Genomic DNA, 22,218 nt, shown 5'->3' with positions numbered 1-22,218 from the left:
AAAAAGAAGGTAAAGCGAGATGGAGAGTGAGTGTGTGGAAGAAAGAGGGAGAGAAGAGGACAAGTAAATCAAACAGGCTAACAGTTCAGGGAGAAAGGCAAGAAAAAGCTTGACAAGTCATTCTTGCAGCCATTGCATACAGGCTGAGGGAGGGAAAGGGAGAAGGAGACAGAGAGAGAGAGACAAAGAGAGAGTGCCATAGCTTGGAGCAGACTGTGCTGCAGTTCAATACGCTTGAGCAGAGAAGCATGACTACAGGACAGTTAATGGACAAAGGGGCCACAGAAAGTGTTTTCAGTGCATTTTCTGAGAGACTGCTCATATACACATTAAGACAATGCAAAAAATACAGGCAACAAATGGGCACGACAGCTCTTATGCATTCATCCTCATGATGCTATCGACACTGTATGAAGCAGGCTGTGCTACTGCTGTCTGTGCATGTCATATAGCTTTAAAACAGAGAGGGGAAAACAGGTTCAAATATCTCTGTGGTTTCAGCATAAACTCAAAGCAAAACATGATAAGAAATAATTATCTTTATCATAGTTTCCTTTTCCTTTTAGTACGTTAGCAGCACCACTAATGAGGTGCAGAGATGTTATTATACATGACCAACCACTGTGTATGTGACGACCTAGTGGAGAGTCTGCATCATGCAGTTTTTCTTTTTGCTTTTCTTTTCTGCTCTTTCTAGCGGCTTCAAATGCAATCTTGCTAATATTACACAGTTGTCACTGACTGTGTGGGATCTGAACTTATGGTTATGTAAACTAGCTACATCTACGGATGCATCCCGTACCCAGTAAAATCATGTCTAAAGGCTAGTAAATCTATGAAAAATATAGGGGCACAGCAACTTTTCACTTCCCTAAGGCATTTTTTTCTCATTTCTACACAATGTAAACTATAAACTTATGATTCCTATGCCATTATAACCCAGCATTTAAGAACTACATAAGTCAAATATTGTCATAATATTCAAAAAAAGGGAATATATGCATTCTAGATCCTTTCAAATGTATGAAACTGAAATGAAAATCACGTTAAGGATCTGTTATCTTTAATTACTTGAACTGATCCCTCCTTTTCTCGGTGCTGCCAAAAGTCAGCCACTGCTAGTTTTGCGGATGTTGTCTGTAGATTTCCAGCACGTATATATATATATATATATATATATATATATATATATATATATATATATATATATATATAGGAAGGTTAAAGTGAGGCAATATATATATATATATATATATATATATATATATATATATATATATATATATATTGCCTCACTTTAACCTTCCTAGTTTCTGGCTACGTAAGGTGGTTAATTGGCCATGACAAAAAATTTAGGTTGCTTGAAAATGTGTGTATAGCATCTCCTAATGTTACTGCACAAATGAACCAAAGAGAAAATGATTCCCTTTTTTTTCTCCTTCTGGTCAAGCCTCCAAACAATCAATGTGGCATGTAGCTCAGTGATGCGCCTGTTTTACAACAGACTCTGTGAAAGCGTTGCCACATACACTAAGTAATATAACTACATTGAAAAAAAGGCCATGTTGGATTTACTTAATTCAATAGTGGACACTGGTTGCACACAAATGTTTTGCTTTGGCAGAAACTTAAACAACTGAGTTAAATCAACACAACTTATTCATATTCAATAAACCTGTGCATTTTGTGTTGATAAAACACGATTGAAACACGTTTAGATGAAGTAAGTTGAGCTCTTGGAATATTTTAATCCTTCACAATTTTGTCATTTTATTTCAACACTATTCAATAACTTTTACCCCAATACTACTTGGTCACTTAAATACTACATGTTGCCTTCATATTACATAATGTTCAACAAAGTCTAGAGTCTGGTTACCATAAAAATTGAATGGATCTACAACAACTACCATCTTCCTATCTTTATCCTGGTTGCAGGGGGGCTGGGTCATGAAATCCTGTGCAGTGTCGCAAGATTTAACATTGCTATATTATTGACTTACTTCACTCGAACATGATATGAAGAATTTAATCTACCCTCTCTGCATATAATGTAGTTCCTACACGATATAGTTACACTTCACTTTAAAGCATGAGGCAATTGTGTTAAATACACACAAGATGCTTACATAAATCCAAGAGATGGCCAATCACTTTTTTTCAGTGTACAGCTTCTTTAGTCTGACTGTTATTGTAAGCTGGTACTGTCAGAGTTTATTAAATACACATATGAGAAAACAGTATTAGCTGATAGACAATTATCTTTTACTGCTAGGGTTCCAGATGAAGTGCATACCTTGGATTTGCAACCCCCCCCCCCTTTTTTTTTTTTAATCTTTTTTTACATTAAGTAACAGCTACATTTTGAATTAATTGAGAATATCATAGAGTGTTTGAGTTTCACTAAAATGAAATACAGCCACATACTAACAACTGACTCCTATGTTCCTGAGCATACCACAGAACCTTTCTTTTGGTCATTGCTGTGTAGGTCTCTCTTCTTCATTATAGCTTAAATGACCTGGGCATAACAAGAAGTCGGTCTCTTATCTGACAATCCAATTTATTCCATTCCACCGTTATCCAATAAGTCAAAGTATGTAGTTATTTCAACATCTACTGGCTAAGTAGCTCTGTGCTGCATTCTTTAAAGTGTGAGGGAAGGAGGAGGTGCAGGAGTCTTAAGCCCTGCCTCACTAAGTGTGTGATAATTCAAGCGCTGACACGCACCATGTCTGCTTTAGTATCAATCTGTCATGCTAACAGCTTATTAGTGGCCTGAAGAAAGTGAGGGCCACACCTCAGCTTAGAGTCTAACAAATGGCAGCATGTGTTCTCTTGTGTGTGTGTGTGTGTGCACGTATTTCAAACTGTGTGGCCATTTGGGTATCTATGCCCTCATTACCCTAGCCCTCAGATAGCCATACCCATTGAGTTCATTCCTACAGTCCATTACGCTGTCCTACTCTGAAGGGACTGCAATACACAGCTCTAAATAAAGTAGGGATACACTGAACTGGGCTTATTCATTTAAAAGGTTTGAGACTACAATAGTGTACAAATTCTCAGGTGCAAAAGTTTCGCTCTACTTAAAATGAAATGGGATGCTATGTGATGTGTGATGCTGTGAATTCATCTAAAATATAACATTAATCTGCACAGCACACTGTATTATAACAAAGGTGTTATGGTGTTTAGTTTAAGTCCTTAACACATACTAACTTAAAGGATTCAAACCTACAGCAGTTAAACAAACATCTGTCCTTGCAAAAAGAAGATTGGTGCTACAGCACAGTTAGCGCTTCACTCTGTAGATTTAATATTGTGACAATAAAGTAGTTTCAGTCTTGACAGGAGCCTGCCCCGACCTCTCCTTCCTGCGAAAAAGCAGCTTTTGAAGCAGCAAAAATAAGTAAGCGATATTTACACTATCCTGCTAATCGTCCGATCTTCAAGAACAAAATACCATTATCGGTAGTCTGGACCGCAGCTACTTTGCTAAATGACAGCGTATGCTGCCTGTGCCTCCTGCTATTAATAAAGCAGATAGGGTGACAGTGATGAGGATGCAAATTGTAGGTATCCCGTGGTTACCTCTGTTGAGCGTAGCAGAGCTGTTGATGTCTCCAGTGATGAAGGAGGACTCCTGTTTCCTCACAGTGTCATTCCACATCCGCCTGATACGACTCTATACACATGAGAAAAGAAGCGAGAAAGAAAGAAAAGGGTAGAGACGGTATGGACAAATTCGTAGAGGGGAAACAATAAAATGCAAGGGAAAAGAAATCAAAGGAAGAGCCAGCAACAGATCAAGGGAGAAAGGACACGACAACAAAGAAGGGAGAGAAATATAGTGAGAAAGTATAATATATGGGAGGCGATTGGCAAAAAAAAAAAGGATCAAATTAGTGCAGGAGAGGCAGTAAATGGGAAAAAAAACCCAAAGCAACATCCGACAAAAGAGAAACAGGCAGGGAAAAATAATCATATATCAGTGTCTTTTGTACTCCATATACATTTTTTAAGCAACATTGTCTGTCACAGTCAGGGTTTTGGATCTCACACTTTCAACAAAACATCCATATTTTAAGTAGAGATGCACTGAATGTAATTTTACTGGACTATTGCATTTTTCTTTACTTGCTATGTTTTCTAACCTTTCTTTCGTGGAGAATTTCCATTTTTGCTCATAATAAAACATAGAAAAGTTTTTGAAACAGTCAATGTTTTCCAGTACAACATCAGGTTACCGAACCTACTATCACTCCCACTTCAACAAACGCATAATCAAGTGCTCCAGGTTACTGGACACAATATTGAGCTTCTTCATTTACTGGCAAACAGTGCCAACAACAGTATATGATGCCAACTGAGCTGGGCAGATCGTGTCAGAGTTGGAGCTAATAGATGCAAAACAAAAGTTACTCTGACTTTGCTCTTATTGCAGAAAAGAGAGTTCTGAAATTACTAATGGATTGGCAGAACTATGAAAAAGAGTACATGGCAGATGGCTACACTGGTAGATTACTGGCAACTGAGTTAGCAGTATGAGGAAGCCAGATACATTTACAGCTTATAAGATATTACATTTTGCTTCACAGAAGTAATATATCTGCACAGCAATTACAGTTGTTTTTGTTGTCTAAGGTGCACTATCGGCTGTGGTGGATGGCAACGAAATCGGTTATACCCTTGATCGGATATACTAGCCGATTGATCGGTGCATCTCTAATTTAAAGCCCCAAAATAAACCGAATGGCATTCCAACTTAAAGTCGCATTTAATGTGTTTGCCTAAAATATGAGACGAGTTGAAAGTGAACAGCGATGACCCAAAACCCTCATGGCGTTATCTGGCCTCACCTGAGAATCTGCTGTGCTGTAGCGTCCAGGTGTGCAGGCAGGTAAGCTCACCTGTGAGCCTGTGGAGTAGCGGCCCGGGGTCCGCGAGGTGGTGGTTTTACTGGAGGAGGATATAGAAGTCTCCACGCTCTTGCCGCTGCAGCAGTGAGTGCGCAGACATTTGCCGTACTCTTTACGCACCTGGGCCCCAGATGGTGGGAGGAGGAAAAAAGCGGCAGAAACTGTAAATGCACTCTCAGCCAGCGTGTACAAAAGAGGGGGAATTGATTGATGTTTTTACTTTGACGTTGCACATAATGATGCATATTTTCAAGATGACAGGGCGAGAAAGAAAAGACAAACTCTTCTTCTACTCAACTTCCTTGTGCAAACACTAAACCCATAAATTTAGACATTAGAAGATTAGCTCCATAAACTTTCCCCCATCAACATCCTCCCCAAGCTGCCACATATTCATCTAAAATGGACATATTCCTTAGGGGGACATGTGATGCACTTGTACACACAGAACATCTGCATTTAGATCCCAATCAAGTTAGAACAAATACGACTGTAATTGCTTTTTAACAAGCTCGTTGGACTGGCAGGCATATATTGCCACATGCTCTGTTTGAACAGCTGTGTGGTGAGTTGCTCCATGCATCTTGGGAGAAACCAAGTTGGGTCGCAGCCAAAGAAAACCTCATCATTGTTCTGAGGACATCTCTCTGGATACCTGATCCCGTGACCTAGCACATACCTAAGTATACTGTGCACACACACCACACTTGTTTACTGGTCATGCACTTGAAACTAAAAATTGTCTGTGGGATGGCAGACAGATGAGAGTATTAAGCATTTGATGAATCTTCTTTCCATATCCTACTCCTCTTCTGGAGTCCCAGGCACTGACAGTGTGTGGGAGACTGTAAAAGTATCCCGGTGTGTGTAGGCTCTTCCTGGAAGCCACACATAACTCAAGTATAAAAAAAAGTACACACATGTGCTCACAAATGCCAGTAATCCTTTAGGCCAAGTAAACCCCCCCAAAAAACTGAAGAGCTTGTTTTGTTTTGTGTGTTAATGTGAGTAATAAAATCATAAAACTCACTTGAGGAAATTACTTAAAGTTTCAGCCAATTAGACTTTAAAACACTCATGCATGTCCTCTTCCTGGGTCCAATATTTAAAACAATTAGAGCTGAATATTATCAAAGTGTATAACATGCTATTTCAGGTGCAATGACCCTGCCTGATGATGGAAAACGTTCTTTGTTGCTGCGAGAAGAAGTAAGACAAGCAACTCGGTTTGTTACCTGCTGCCTCAAGGCAAGACAGACAGTGACAGCGAAAGAGAGTGTTAGGTAGCAAGAATGAAAAGGTGAGAGAATTGAGCAGTAGGGATACTGAATGACCAATCAAACCTCTGTGACAGCTCTGCAGATATTTTTGGTGTCCCTGTTGATCGTTTCTGGCTCGCATGTGTGCCTCTGTGTGTGTTTGTATGTCTGTCTGTCACACTGGCAGCTTCTGTCTACCTTTGTGCCTCACCTTTTTCTGCAGTATGCAGTGGAAGATGAAGATAAACATGCCCTGCAGAGAGTTGAAGATGGTGAAAAGGTAGGCCATGATCACGGTGCTCTCGTTGATGTACATTAGCCCGAACGCCCAGGTCAGACCGAGCAGACACAGCAGAGCTATGGCCCCGATCACCCAGGACCTACATGAGAAGAGAAACAGTGAAAAATGAGAAATGCTCGTCTTGTTACTGTGTCATTATCAAATGAAATTCAAACATGTGAAGTTTGTCTTTTCCCCCCGTGGTGAAAAAACTAATCAGTCAAGGCTGACGCATGAGGGACCATGAGACGGTAGAGGGGTTAGAAAGGGTTCATTATGAGCCCCAACACTGTAGGAGTAGACTGGAGAAAACAGCGGGAGTTTTGCTTAAAAGAATTAAAGCCTTATAAAAGGGTTTAGAGGAGGCAGTGCGAGTGGATCTTTTCATTTAGATCCAATCTCCAGAGAGCGAGGAGAGGTTATAAGCGAGCTGACGTCAGCCACGGGTATCACGAAGAAAAGCATTCTTCACCGAGCACACTTTTCCCAAGCTGCAGCCAAACTTTCTCAGTCAAAGTATATGACAGGAGGTAAAAAAATCATTTTCAGGCAGAAGTAGGTCCTGAAGTCTGTTAGCGCACTTGTGACTATAACAGTTTAATGGGAGTAGATTTGATAAAAGTTTTTAAGGCTGCAAACCTTCATTTCAAATAAAGGCTATGAAGAAGTGAGTCATAAAGGCCAAATGTCAGAGAAACTTGGTCATGTGGAGGCATGTGTATGCATCGTAAGTCCTGTCTGAGAATGTGTGTGTGTGCGCGCACGTGTGTGTGTGTGTGTGCGCGTGTCCACGTGAGTGTCTTCATCGGGCAGTAAGCAGAGGAACATTACAGCCATTATAAATGACATTTCCCACTAAAGGTCATAGATTTGGGTCTGCCAGAGCTGAGATGATAGCTGTTAATTTGATTGGCTGACTGGGCAGTGATCACCTCTAACGCAAGTGATAGAGACAAAGAAAACCGGCAAGGAAAGAAAGAGCAGGAATGGAGATAGAGCGAAAAAACGCAGCGGGAGAGATATTAGGAGAGTCATGAGGAAGGAAGACAGACAGAGGAGGAGAGTAAGTGAGTGAGACTAAGGTGATTGATTCGATGTTTCCCTCTGTGGCACCATTCAGGCGAGACAGAACCTCCAATAAAGCTCATCTGACGACCCTCTTCAATAAAGGGTATACCCATCTCTCTTTTCCATCCCACCATTTCACCTCTTCCTCCAGCGCTCCCTTGAGTCATGGTTTCTCTCTCAGCTCTGTTTCCATGAATTCACATCTCTTTATAATATTTCAATAGCACATTAGGTCTATAGGTCACAGGACCTCACAAATCACACATGAACAAGAAATTTTACAAGACAGGTTCACGGTTAATTTAGGTGTGTGCATAGACTACAGGAAGACTCCACAGACACATGAATAACAAGCAAACCAAACAAAATGTCTCTAGGAAGACAACACTGATTGGAGAGTGGCCTTACCAGAGCCAATCCACAACAAAGATAACTTATGATGGCTTGGAGTTAGAGAGACAAAGAAAACAAAAGGAAGAAAAAAATAAGACAAAAAGAGCATGATGGTGATTAACGAATAAATGAACCACAATAAGACATGACTAATGAAGTGAAATAGATTAAAATCTAGACAGCCTTCAGTGTTCTCAGAAAGACTAAGGAAAGTCATTAAGAAGAGGGGGGAACGATCCAAAGCATCGTGTTTTAAACAATTCTTTGATTTCCATCTTTCATCAGGTTTTTTCTTATTAGAGTACTTTTTCCTGAACTGCAGTAAAGCAAAGATCAGCTGGCTTCGCCTTTGCTTCTGAAACACTTCCTGCTTGAAGTCCTACTTAAAAACTGCCTCCATTGGCAGTAATATTTAAATGATATGAGAACCGAGTCATTTTTGGGATTTACGTTATAAATTCTGAGCTCGGATACGCGTTGAACTCTCAGCCAAGGCATATTGTTTGAATTAGACTGAGCCTTTTTTTTTTCTTGAGCTGAACTCGAACAAGAAATGACACAATCCCGATTAGTTAGCTTGGTAGAAAGAGTTTCAGTATTTAATGGAAGTGAAGTCATATTTCAGTGGCACTCTCTAAGGGTCTCTTGAATAATAGGGACATGCCTGAGAATAATGATTTGAAGAATTTAGAGGGTAGCATCTCAAAATTATGTAAGATAAAGGTGATAAAGGCGCTCCATGCGACAGGGTAGCATAAAACTGTCGAATTAATTGAATAGTTCGACTTTTTGGGAAATGTGCTCACTTTCTTGCAGAGATGAATGTGAAGATTGATGCCACTCTTGTGTTTGTGCAGCCATGATGAAGTTGGAGCCAGCAGCTAATGAGCTTAGTGTAAAAACAATACTCCTGGTTCTGTCCAAAGGTAACATTCTAATGCTCACTAATTACCATGTTATAGCCTTTTGCTGACTCCATAAACAAAACAAACTGAAACCAACAATGCGAGAGGATAAATTCAGAGATTGTGTCTCTCTTGGCTGAGAAATAGTATTGCACCTTACCTCCATAATTTGTGTTTATGCTTCCACTTATATATAAATGATACAAACAACAAAACATAAAGGCTTTAACTGAACTAAAGGTATCAACTTGTAGCTTTTGTTACCATTGGGCAGCGCCAGGCTTAGTGTTTCAACCCTATTCGAGTCTTATGTTAAGCTAAGCTAACCATCTGCAGCAACAGTACTGCGCAAAAATTTAGAGTTATGCCTCATTTCTCTGTATTTTGCTAGGAAATAGGAAGAAGTTGAATAGTTGAAGTGATTTAATGAAACGTGTGCAAACACACATACAGTATAAAAGACAAAAAACGACGTTTGTACAAAGTGAAGTGAATATCCATTACGCCGACCTTTATTCTTTAACATAGCCTGAACTCTCTTATGCAAGTTTTAATTCTTTAATTAGTCTTCAGGAATAGTTCTCCAGACTTCTTGAATGACATTGAAAGCTCTTTGGATTTTGGCTCTTTTCTGTTCTCTGTCAAGATGATCACACACGGCTTCAATAATGTTGAGGTCCGGGCTCTGGGGAGGCCAATCCATCACTGACAGCATTCATTATGTGTTTCTCTATCCAGGTATACTTTTAATGCACTGCCAGTATCTTTGGGATCATTGTCATGGTGTAAACTGAAGCTGTTTCCTATCAGGAGTTTTCCAGATGGTGGATCAAAATCAGGTCATACTGTAGAAACACTGTTGTACTTTTCTGCGAACATCCTCAGAAAATATTGATAAAGATTAGAACAAAAAATGTGAAATTTTGATTCACCACACTTTAAGACCTGTTGCCACTGATTTTCAGTCCAGTTATTGTTTAATGTTTCGAATTTCTGCCTTTTCTCTGTTTCCTTTCCTTATGACTTGCTTCTTGAAAACTATCCTTGCACCAAAACCATTTCTGATCATGCTTTAAATAATAATAGACGGATCAAATGAACAGCCAGGTGTATTTTTGACTTGACTTTACTATTTATTTGCTGTAGATAGTTTTTCTAGGCGTGCTACTTCTTTTGTTCTGCCCTTGTCCAGTTTCCTGTTTCATGACACACTGCACACCACTGGGAGTCTTTGGGAATCATCTTGAGAATGCCATTTCATTCCTTGAATTAGTCTGTTTATGCTCAAATGACTCATAAGTCAATGTTAAAAAAAACTAAACATTTAACTGAAAATGGTCAGGTACAAGGACTGCATTGAAAATGAGTGTAAAAGCATTGGAACACCTTTGGAAAGCCTGGAGAACTATTGCTCAAGACCCCTTAAAAATGGCAAGAAAGTCTGGCTTCTTAAAATATAAAGAAAAAAGGGCAGTTTCGCAATACTGCTGTGTCTTTTTCACAATACTGCTTATAGATTGTACTGTACAGACATCTGTCTTCTATTAGTCCTCCCTTTTGCAAAAAAAAAAAAAAAGCACAGTTCCCAAATGTCAAACTATTCCTTCTGCTTTATTCACACAAGCATGCATAATCACAAATCAGATGCACAAGTGTAGTAGCAGGATTGAAGAACTTACTTGATGTTGTCCAGACACCCAGAGTCTGGTTTGAGAATGGCCGTATGATGGAACATCTTATAAAGAGCAATGCCGAGGAAGATTACATTCAGCTGAAACACACAGACATAAAATCACACAAGGTAATTTTCTGCAGCAAGTAGCCTAATTAAAGACACAATGTCACCACAGCCATTCACTCACACAAAGAGTGATTCTTTATTTGCCTCTTCAACAGTAATTGGCTTAGGGACACCATATCAGGCCCTCAATCAACAAGCCTTTATGTTCTCAAAATACAGCAGCTTGAACATCAGGGAAAATTTCAGCAGTTCGGGATCATTGTAACAATGGTAACCCAATTCTCATAGATGTGTTCTGTTCTATTGGAGTACTAACGCATAAAGAGGGTGGTTTAATAATGACTGTCTGAAGCGATACACTGGGTCTCAGAGGCTGTATACATTACCACTAGGTGTGGTGTCATAACAGTGCAGTCCCACCTGAACTGCTCCCCACATGCACGTCCTGCAAGATCTGTGATAGCCTGCCTGACATTTCAAAAATGAGTACAGTGGATTGGTTCACAGGCTACTGGGAATATGTCTCATTGCTTTAAATGTCTTTGTATGTGTGTCTGCTTAATCATCAAACTCTATTCCTGTCGTAGTTTACTTGTTCAAGATAGGATGCCTGTTCCTGCTCCTCTGAACATTTTGATGACTGATGAAACATCAATCATTGGCATTGCTCAAACTTCCCGGGAGACTCTGTTGTCCAGTTTAATGTTCAATTTGGTGGCAAAGCAATAAAACAGCTAGATCAGGAGGAAAAACAGCACACAAATGAGTGCCTAATAGCAACATAACCTTGCTGAGTTTTTATCATAATCTGTGTGACGCACGGCGGCTTGCGCTCCATATCCCCTTCGAAGATTTCCAGGTTGCAGGAGTACGTGCCCGCCTGAGAGTTAATCCGTGAATGGGAGTTATTAAGTTGACATATAGAGTTGCTTCCACTTTTACTTGCACTTCTGAGGAGCTCAGGCAAGCCTTGTAGGAGATTAACAAATACCTTAATGTGAGCCATCACTGCTGCACGAACACCTATAGATCTACCTACTCATAGATGAAGTGCTATGTCAAGGGTGTGTGAGTATGCACGTGTGTCCATCTCACCATAATGATGAGTGTAGCAGGGCCTATGAAGCTCCAGATAAAGTAAGTATCCAATCGCAGCCAGCACCTAGAGACAGGGAGAGACGGAGACAGAGAGAGACGTCACGCACGAGGGACGCTGGGAAGAATAAAGGGGTTAAAAAAACATGTTCTTTAGATGGATGTAGGGTAGCAATCAGAGGATAGGACATGCATCATGGTTGCACACACATAATCACTGACAGGACGCAAGCTGGAGAAAAAAAAAGGAGCACATTATGACACGCATTATATCAAATGCATCACGACAGAGCGAGGACAAAACCGAACTGGGGTGGATGTAAAAAGTGAAAGAGATGAAGAACAGGAAGAAAGGTGTTGCAGGATGGAGGAAAATAGCCTATACACACACCTCGAACATACATCACACACAGAGGGGGGAGACAGCGAGGGATAAGCACCTGTGATAAATAAAGCTTTACTTCTCCCTAAGGGCACAGATATATGACATGGCCACATCCTGCAGTCGCAAAAATATGACATGACTGTGTTCATTTGAATACTGAGTTATGGATGCAGACATCATACGAGGCTATTTATGGAGTCTGCGGATGGCTGGGTTGAGGTTAAAGGAGAAAGGAGGGACACAAGTGCATGCACATTCAGTGTGTATATGCACACAAGCACACTTTCAGAAGACACGCATGAACATATAACCACAAACACACACACACACACACACACACACACACGTACGCGCAGGCAATCATTTTGGACCACAAGGTTAGGATTGGTTGTAAAAGATATACTGCTATATGCAAAATTATATAACCCCAAAACACCTTGACTCATCAACTGCAGCAAGCAGGGGAAGGAGAAGAAGAAAAAAAGAGTGCCCTCCACTGAGGTCAGACCCAACTAGTTGCCGAAAAAGGTGCCAGAGAAAAACGGCTGGAGCAAAATGGCCAACTGATTCATGACCAGCTGCTTTTGAATTATTAATCTTTCAATTTCCACCACATTAGAGAACCCTCCATTATGGGTCCCTGACTGTGTCACAGTATCCTCCATTAGGGCTCCTTTGCTAACTCGTAGCCACCTTCATTACGGTACATGAATGAGACTCAGTGCCACTGGCTACTGTGAAGAAGAACAGTCTGTGTTATGTGACAAGGTGACACAGCAGGAATGGCAGATGATATTTTCAAAGGTTTTGTCTCAATGTGTTATGTCAAAAATGATACACAGTGTCATTTTCAAGCCTGGGCTGATAAATGGATCGTGTATGTTCGTTTCTGCTTTTTAAAAATTTCCAATTTCATTTACTTTTCAGATCCACAAGGCCCATGGGGCACGAGGACATGACGAGCAAGAGCATTAATGGCATGGATGCAACATTACAAAAGAAAATATCGATATATTCATGCATTTATTTTTGGTTATGTGCACCTTTTACATATAAGCTCTGCTTCATTGTCCCAAAATATTTCACATCATTCTGCATTTAAACTCACAGCAGTTGTCTCAGGTCCTTTACGACACTCTGTTTGTGATTATTCACCCAAAGCCTGGCACTGAGACTCTCATGTTTTAATGATCATCAGGCAATGAAATATTGATCTAAGTGGCATGAGGACTGGTGTGGCTTGATGGTTAAACGCTGCTAAATTCAACCCTTCCCTCGTCTTTCAGAGCTGGTCGAGTAGAGTGTAGCTTGTGGAAAGCTGCAATGTCAGAACAACGAAAGGTCCCCAAATGACCAGCGACTGGGAGCATTTTAGAAGGTGAATCATTTATATCTATAACCACACGTCATTTTTCACCCTCAACACGGAGCGACTCATTTATAAGCAGCTGAGGGATGAAACACCTCTAAAGCTGTAGCCTTTCAGCGCAAAGTCCACATTGTTAGTGTTTAGTCTTATGATTTGAATGGAGAACAGGTTATGAACATGACTGTGTCTTATATATATTATATATGCAATATACATTTCATATGCATATGTACTTAATAACTAGAATGTTGGCCTCTTTTCAGAGTCAAAGCATGAATGAAGTGTGCAGGTGAAACTCTTACGTTCACTCTCTTTGAATCTGTAGTTTGTCTATTATGCCTGTAATGAGATGCCGGCTGTCCTTTCTTGGATTCATCCTTTTTCTAGGGTTATACAAGTCAAGCATGCACAAATACGTTACCTTGTGCTTTTAATGTATGTGCTTTTAATGTATGTGCTTATCTTCCACTACTCTTCTCCAGAGAAGCTGGTTTTATTTTAATGCGCAAGCGCAAGCCAGTGTGGATGTGTGAACATCCTCACACACAATCTTTTCCTATCCCATCCCATCCTTTCTCACACTTAAAGCAGTCTTTTTTTCTCCCTCGGCATACTCCACTGTACACCCCCTCCTTCTGTCCCGCCTGTTAAATCCTTCCATATTCACACATTGTTGCTGCTGTGCTCATGCAGGCACTCTGTGGTGCATCCTCCCCCTGCGTGTCCCCAATACTTCTCTACCACTCTCCATCCTTCTCTGCCTCTCTCTCTCCACTCGTTCTCTCTGTATTGACTCTTCAGAAGTGCCACAGCTTGTTGAGTCCACTGTGGCAAATGCAGCCAAAATGACAGCAGGCACTCCAGCCTCCCTCCCTTTCCCTCCCTTGCCCTGTAATCCATCCTTCCTTCACGCATTCTTCAGCAGCATCCTTACACTCGGTCGGTGCCGTAGCTCCTATAGTCCACGGCAGCGGAGACGGCCACTATGACAGCAGGTACTCCATATCCTGCCAGGTAGAAGTACTTAGTCCTGGAGTGTTCGCTCTCAAACACCTCTACCAGCATGATGTAGAGCTGTACCCCTTCCAGGAACATCCAGGTGAACGCTGCCAAGAAGAAGAAATGGAGCAGGGCCGCAAAGACTGCACAGACAATCTGGTGAGGCAAATAAAGGATTGAGAGGGTTTAAAAATACAGTAACATTAAACTCAGGAAATATTTATTGTGCTGGACACTTGCACTGATGAGGCAGAAAAAAAAAGATGCAAACAGTACAGGCAGTAAGGGTATGAGTCAGATTTAGAAAGCAATAATGTATCATATTCAGTTAAGGAAGAACACGTAAGTGATTAAATATTGGACAGCCACTGCTTGAACAGGCAAGGCAGGGGATAGAACAAGGCAACATGAAATAGAAGTCACAATCATAGTGTACTATGACAGAAATTTCAGGTGGCAGAATGACAAAAAAAGTAAAAAATCACTTCAAAATAGCAATATTATTGGAGACCCCTTTCACACTTCACTCACAGTCTACAATCTACAAGTCGTCCAGGAAGATAAATGAGAAAATATAAGTGACATGTTAGCGCCGCAGCCCGCGCTGATTGACCACATTTCAAAGAGATGTAGCGAAGCACTTTCAAAGGGGGCTGACAATGAGTTGTTGAGGAGGGCGAATTACTTGCCAGCGCTGTTGAAAATACAGTATGATTTTTGTCAATGCCAAGGATGAACAAAATAAGTGGAACTGCTGCAAAAATGACTCAGCATCTTGGTTTGAAAGAGACAAAACAAAAATCACATAAAATCTGACAGATTTTGGAGCTTGGAAAAGAAAAAAAAGCCCATAACTAACTTCGGTTTGGATGCTGAAAAGTTGTGAAAACATACGGCTTTTTTACGCTTTTACTAATGCAGAACTAAATGTTTTACATACGATAAACACTGTGCTTGTTAACGTACTTCCTAGAGAATTGCAATTATCAAACACAAAACACAAATTAGAACGTTTTGCACCTACCAGAACTAACTCTGCGTTTTATACACTGAAAGTGAGTAAATCTATTTTAAATGACGTGCCAGTGAACAGTGACGGATGAAAGACATGTAAAAGTCTTAGAGTGATAGATGAAAACCCTGTGAGAGACTCTGCTCATTCCAAAGAAGAGAATAAAAAACACAGAGGTGCAAAGAATGTGAATAAAAAAACAAAAGCCAGGGATCAAACCTAAAAAGACATTAATAATTTTGGCAAGTCGATGGCAAAGAAAGAGTGTTGATTAAGAAAAAGAAAGGTGAAAAACGAATGAGCGCTGAAACTTGGTCAATCATGCCAATGTTCTAATCTAAAGAGTCACTCCTAAATCACTCAGTGGAAGCGCTAACAGACAGACTTTTATAATAGAGGAGTTTGCAACGAGAGACAATTACCTAATGTCTGAGAGACAATGAGTTTAGGGGGTGAGGGAGTCACTCATTTCCATTTCTGATGATCGCAGAGTGTAGCTTTCACAGGCAAAGGCGCACACATGCATGCACACACAGGTAGAAAAAAAAAGTGGCTGCTTATGCAAAGTCATTTAGTTTTCCTGCTGGAATTACTGGATTAACTGGCTTCGAGCTAAGTGACGCTGAAGATGTTAATGGAGGTCACGAATAGTCACCGGTAATTAACGGGAGAACAACACGCAAATACAGCAGCACACATACATGCAAAAGAAAAAAAAAACCCCACAAAAACAAAACAACATGATCCCTCCCACGCAAACACACAGACAAAGAGAAACGCACAAGCGCCACGATCAAAACGCGCTCTCCATCCAATTTGCTTTGTCTCTTCATTTACAGTGAGAAGGTTTTCTCACTGAAAGCTCAGCAGGATGCAAATGCTTCAAGGTGTTCTGAGGCTTCTTGTATACTATGGGGGAGGTAAAGGATACAGCCTTGAGCCCTAACTTACAGAGAGAAGTGGTGAAAAAGCTCATCCTTTCCTGTGTGTTGATTATTATTTAGGTGTCCTTGTGCAGAGATAATAAAGGCGAGAATCCCCTCTCAGAATCTGTCCCATAAGATTTGTGTGCAAAACGCTTGTACCCAAGTGAGGTTTAAAGTTCTAATCCATGACTGGCGTACTGAATGCGGACCATATGGATTATACATCTTGGGCTATGATTGGAATGCACACCATGTGGATCCCCCACTGTTGAGCCAAAAAACTGCACTGCACTGAATTCCTTCAGGAATAGAGTTTGATTGGTTGCTTAAATGATATGTAAAGAAAATGCTTCGCAAATTGTGTCTCATGATTTTAAAAAGCCTCCACGCTCTCGAGGGAAGGGCTATTTGTTCTGAGTGTCACAAGGACTTGTGCAGTTAATGATGCATTTGTTGCTCTGAAAATGCACATTTCTATTCCACATGCAGAAAAACACAATGATGTTGCAAATGACACTACATTTGACAAACGTACCACTGCGACCAATTAGGCTAGAGCTACCATTATGCCTGCGGAGAGTAGAACCATTCTTAAAATAGCATATAGAGCATATTCAATAAGTTAGCACTTTTGCCCACAAAGATGTGACATCCTGAAAAGCTTCTATATAAATCTTTACCTGGATCGCAGGAATCTGTTTCAAATAATTCCCAGCTTTGCTCTAGATGTTTCACTTGGACTAGTCTGTCTCTGAGCCTGGTCGAGAGCAGATAACTGCTAAATAGTCAGTAATGCTTAGGTTTTAATCTTACTAAACAAATCTATAATAACATCTATAATAATGGGGGCGATTGTGGCTCAAGAGTTGGGTGTTCGTCTTGTAATCGGAAGGTTGCCAGTTCGAGCCCCGGCTCGGACAGTCTCGGTCGTTGTGTCCTTGGGCAAGACACTTCACCTACCGCCTACTGGTGATGGCCAGAGGGGCCGATGGCGCAATATGGCAGCCTTGCTTCTGTCAGTCTGCCCCAGGGCAGCTGTGGCTACAACTGTAGCTGCCTTCACCAGTGTATGAATGTGAGAGTGAATGAACACTGCAAAAACCCACCTCCTTAATACTAGAAAAATACACTTATTTTTGGTGAAGATTTGCTTAAAACAAGTGAAATTATCTAGTGGTATAGTGGTATTGTAAAGCGCTTTGAGGGGTCCCGAAAAGCGCTATATAAATGCAATCCATTATTATTATTATTATTAATAATGAGATAATTAGTAATAACTAAAATTATAATATATTCTATAATATATATATAATATATTCTATCTTATATCGTACATAAATTCTGCTTCACTCAGTCTCAGGGGTATTTGACAAATACAAATTGCCTACTTATAAGGAGGGAAAATAAAGAAAATACATAACACCACTTGCCCAGAACTTTCAGTGTCAAGAGTAAATTTTTCAAAATAGCCATCTTTAATGGTCTTTATTTTACCTTGCTTTTGTACAAGGTAACTCTACTGTTGGGTACTGATGCATACAGACTGAGGTCACAGCTGAAATCCAACCGCACTGAGGTGTTAATCAAAGGCAGTCTGAACTCATATTCACAAATAGGCCTCATATGAGCTGCATAAGGTTTAACGCATTATATGGCAGATCTTTGTGGGCGCTCTTTGCATTGTAAATCATGGCTGACTATGAATGGATTGCAAAGCAGGCAAATTAGGTTCTTTTTACATACGCACAAGTACGTACATGATTTTGATGATGGGATTACTTAACATGTTGAAGAAAAAATAAATACATTTAATTCTGCAAAACCATTACATAGAATAGTAAGAATATTGTTTTGTTTCACAATCGCTATGAGAAATGACGGCTTTGATTTATTCCAAAGATCACTGTTACTGTACAACATCTCCTGTTTTGTTCAGTAGTAGCACAAGTGTGGTAAACCACTGACACAAAGTTAATAAACAGTCTGATGATTGGTATTGTATTGGTCAGTGGATAGTTATGCCAACATGTGCCGTGGACTTGTCTGAATTTATGGTCAAAGTAATATTCTTCCATACGCCGCGTATACTGCACACACTCGCATAAGCTCACACAGGGGAACTGGACCCTCACCGGCTGGTCGGCCTTGTTGATCCCATACAGAAACAGAGACTCAGCGATGAAGAGGCTGATGCAGAGGTTCTTGTGAATGGTGTTGCGATCGCTCTGAAGCCCTCTGAAGAAGCAGAAGGTGAAGATGCAGATAAGCAGGCAAACCAGTGACAACAGGATGCCCACCCACGTGATGACATCCAGGAGCACGTCGTGCATGCTGTCTGTTTTCTGTGAAATGTGCAAACAGAGAGACACGTTTAAGTTGGTAATTCAATAATAACAATGTAATTTACAGCTACTATAGCTATGCATAGCCTTGGTATGCTAACATCATACATGAGTCATACTGTTGTAAGGTGAAACAAACTGTAGGAGCAGACAGTTAAACCCCCCCACCCCCACCCCTGGCTTATGTGAGTCTGGCTGTGTGTCGTTGAGCGTTCAGGGCCACAGCGTTACGCTGTGTTGCACAGGTGTGCTGGCTCTATCCATCAGTGTCCTGCAAGCTGGCAGGTAGAGCAATGTTCAACCTAGCGCTGTTGTGATGGATCTACTGCTCAGACCCTCACACTGCGTTCACACAGAGCAGCCGAGCTGGCTCTGACCATGACCCCTTTGGAAGTAACACACATCCTAGCCCACGGGGAGGGAATAGGTGTCGTGCAATATCCAGAGTTACAAGGGCTGATTTGTGTAAAGAAACTTGGTCTTAACATAACAAAAGAGAGAGAGAGAGACAAAAAGTACTTATCCCACACATGGCGGGAGAATAATGCTTTTATTAACCACCCACTAAGGCTCATGGATATCTAAAAAAACCCAAAACAAAACCAAAATCTGAAAACAAAAACATGTTTTCACTGTCTGATCTGTCAAGCATCACTTTTAGAATGAAAATAAGACCTGAAGCTTATTTTTGTATCTTCTTTAGTAATCCAGAACTCTGAGATGTTTGAAGTACATTTTCCCCCTCAAATCAATGTCATCATGCAGCTTGACAAATCAATTGTAAAGATTTTCCCTGCCAACGTGGTTATTCAGACTCGAAAGATTCATAATTTACTTTTCAGATGTTGTGGTCTTTCTCTCTTCTTTTCTTCCTCTCCTTCTATTTTCAGAATATGTTGACCAACCACTGCTAATCAAATAATAAATAACTGACCCCTAGATATCGCCCACCCCCTTCTGGCATGCACAAGCAGAGAAAAATGCCTACCTTGACCTCCACGTGGGCCATGAGCACTGCAAAGCTGGTAAGGTGGGTGCAGGAGCAGCTGGTGTGTGTACGATTGGTGGCCAGCAGACGACAGTCCTGCGTAGACCAGAATCCCGTCATGGTGCGCTTGGAGTAGCTCCAGAATGAACAGTTGGGATTGAAATTCTTTTCTGAATGCTGGAAGATGAGAGAGAGAGAAAGAGAGGCAGAGTGTGATTGAGAGAAACCCAGACAGACAGGAAGGAACTGAGAGACAAAAAAGCAGGAGGGTTGGGAGAACACGGGGACACAGAATAGATACTCGGTCATGGGGAGGTGGGAGGCAGAAAGCATGGAGTGGTCGGTGAGCCAAAAAAAGTGAGAAACTGGTGGGAGGAATTGGTGGAAAAAGGATGTAGAGGAAGAAACACAGAGACAGAGTCAAATACACACAGCAACAAAACAACAAACAGAAGGGACAGAATGTGAGATTGCAGCAACAAATAAACATAGAGGCATGAGAGGAGGTGACAGAGCTGCGTCCATGCTTGTTGTGTGAGATTCTGGAGTGTAGGAGCTGTTTGTGTTGTGTAAACTGATGAAGCTGTGTGCGTTGGGTTGGTAAAGCTACTCTCAAAAAGAGCAAGAGAAACAGTGAGGATTTTTGTTTTTTACTGCCAACTAGCTGGATCACCAACTGGATAAGTATTTGCTTTTTGGATGTGAAACACAAAATAAAACCGTGTTACTGACCACCCTAATTCTACTTTCTTTCTTATAAAGTTATGTGGAATTCAGTCTGCAGTAATTGCTAATGTTATGATTTGGTCATTTGGGGCAAGTCAACGCGAGTCGAGCCAAGTTAGTACACAAGTGATCAAAAATGGCTGCAAGACATTTCGATGTTTGAACATCATCCTGCAATGACACAGAAACAACATTTTAATATTTGAGCCTTTCCAGGGATTCTATACGTCATGTTTTTGTCTGAATCAGGCCCGAGTTTCACGCCTTATGTCTTTTGCTCTGGTTACTACTACTATTACTGCTACTATATACTGTCATTAAATGTAGGAAGTTTGGACCCAAATGCATACTGCAGAGGTGAACTAGAGGTTAATAAAAAACTAGCCTTTATTCAAACTATTTTAGTCATATAGTCAGGGCTGGATCAGCTAACCCTGAGTCACAGACCCAGGAACATGCAATATGCAATGATTTAATACGGAAGAAGTCTGAAAACAACAAGTTTTCTTCAGTTGTTCTTTTTAGACTTCCCTCACTTTCTGTGGAATTATGCACTAAACTAAACTAAAGTACCGAACTAGATCTCTTTTTGGCTTCATAACTGCCATAACTCTTTGTTTTGTCTACAGATTCAACAAGGAGCTGGTACATTACTCTGAGATTTTGGTCCATGCTGACATCACAGCATCATCCAGTCGCTGCGGATTTGTCATCTGCACATCCATTATTCAAAGCTCTGAAAGGCGCTGGAGTAAAATCTGGTGATTGTGGATTGTCGTGTTCAAGAAATTAGTTTGAGGTGATTTGAGTTTTGTAACAAAGCGTGTTATCCTGCTGGAAGCAGTGATCAGAAGATGGGTACACTGTGGTCATGAAGGGATGGATGTAGTCAGCAACAATACTCAGTTAGGCTGTGGCATTTAAAATGATGCTCAACTGGAGCTAAGGGGTCTAAAGTGTGCAAGAAATGATCCCCCACACAATTACATCACCGCTAGCCTGAAACGCTGATACAAGGCAGGATGCATTTTATGTTGCTTACACCAACCCATACCATCTAAATGTACTGGCAGAAATTGACATTTGGCAATATTTTCACAGTGTTCCCTTATCCAATTTTGCCTGAGCCTGTGTTTTTGTGTTCTCAGCTGACAGGTGTGGTGTTTTTCTGTTGCTGTAGCAGCAGGACATTTTCACCCAGAGAATTGCTGCTTACTGGATATTTTCTCCTTTTTGGACCTTTGTCTGTGAACTCTAGTGATGGCTATGTGGAGAAATCCCAGTAGATCAGCAGTTTCTGAAATTCTCAGACCAGCCCGCCTGGCACCAACAGCCATGCCACATTCAACGTCTAAGTCACTTTTCTTCTGCTCCATTCTGATGTTCAGTTTGAACCGCAGCAGACCGGCTTGATCAAACCATGTAACTGGCTCATTAGATATTTGCGTTAATGAGCAGCTAAACAAGTGGTCCTGATAAAGCATCCAGGGAATATTTTTGATTCCTCTTTTAAAGCCTAACCTGCACTTATCCATTTTATACTCTTGTTACCTGTACCTTTCAGCAAGTATGTTGTTGACCTCACCTACTTGCTGAGTGGTTGTTGTTCCTCATTGCTCATCTTTTCACTCTTCACTTTCCTCTTACCCCAACTGGTAAAGGCAGACAGCCGCCCACCCTAAGTCTGGTTCTGTCGCAGGTTTCTTCCTGCTAAAAATATTTCTTTTTTCCTCCCATATTGGAGAACTGCAGGGTCTCTCTGCAAATATTGTCAGTCTCGACCTTAAAATAACCTTTAAATGACGTAT

At 40.8% G+C, this 22,218-nt stretch overlaps 1 protein-coding gene across 9 annotated transcripts in view; it reads right to left on the bottom strand.

Annotated features, from left to right (window-relative positions):
• The window catches only part of adgrl3.1 (adhesion G protein-coupled receptor L3.1), a 119,602-nt gene that overhangs the window by 5,431 nt on the left and 91,953 nt on the right, over positions 1-22,218 (bottom strand). For 5 of the 9 annotated variants that reach the window (XM_084931222.1, XM_084931216.1, XM_084931219.1 and 2 more), the window contains 8 exons: positions 19,685-19,861; positions 18,487-18,696; positions 14,352-14,572; positions 11,664-11,730; positions 10,507-10,598; positions 6,393-6,561; positions 4,863-5,042; positions 3,595-3,688 (listed from right to left, as the gene is read on the bottom strand). In XM_084931222.1, the coding sequence (XP_084787348.1) occupies positions 3,595-3,688; positions 4,863-5,042; positions 6,393-6,561; positions 10,507-10,598; positions 11,664-11,730; positions 14,352-14,572; positions 18,487-18,696; positions 19,685-19,861 (1,210 nt within the window). The remainder of the gene's footprint in view (positions 1-3,594; positions 3,689-4,862; positions 5,043-6,392; positions 6,562-10,506; positions 10,599-11,663; positions 11,731-14,351; positions 14,573-18,486; positions 18,697-19,684; positions 19,862-22,218) is intronic. The other 4 variants (XM_084931218.1, XM_084931223.1, XM_084931224.1 and 1 more) reach the window with 1 other exon arrangement.

Source organism: Perissodus microlepis, chromosome 6 (genome assembly GCF_051167445.1).
Source record: "Perissodus microlepis isolate ML-2025 ecotype Zambia chromosome 6, ASM5116744v1, whole genome shotgun sequence".
In the NCBI taxonomy this organism is placed as follows: Eukaryota; Metazoa; Chordata; class Actinopteri; order Cichliformes; family Cichlidae; genus Perissodus; species Perissodus microlepis.
Note: the sequence above shows the minus strand (reverse complement) of the source record. Positions and strands in the feature narration are given on the sequence as shown.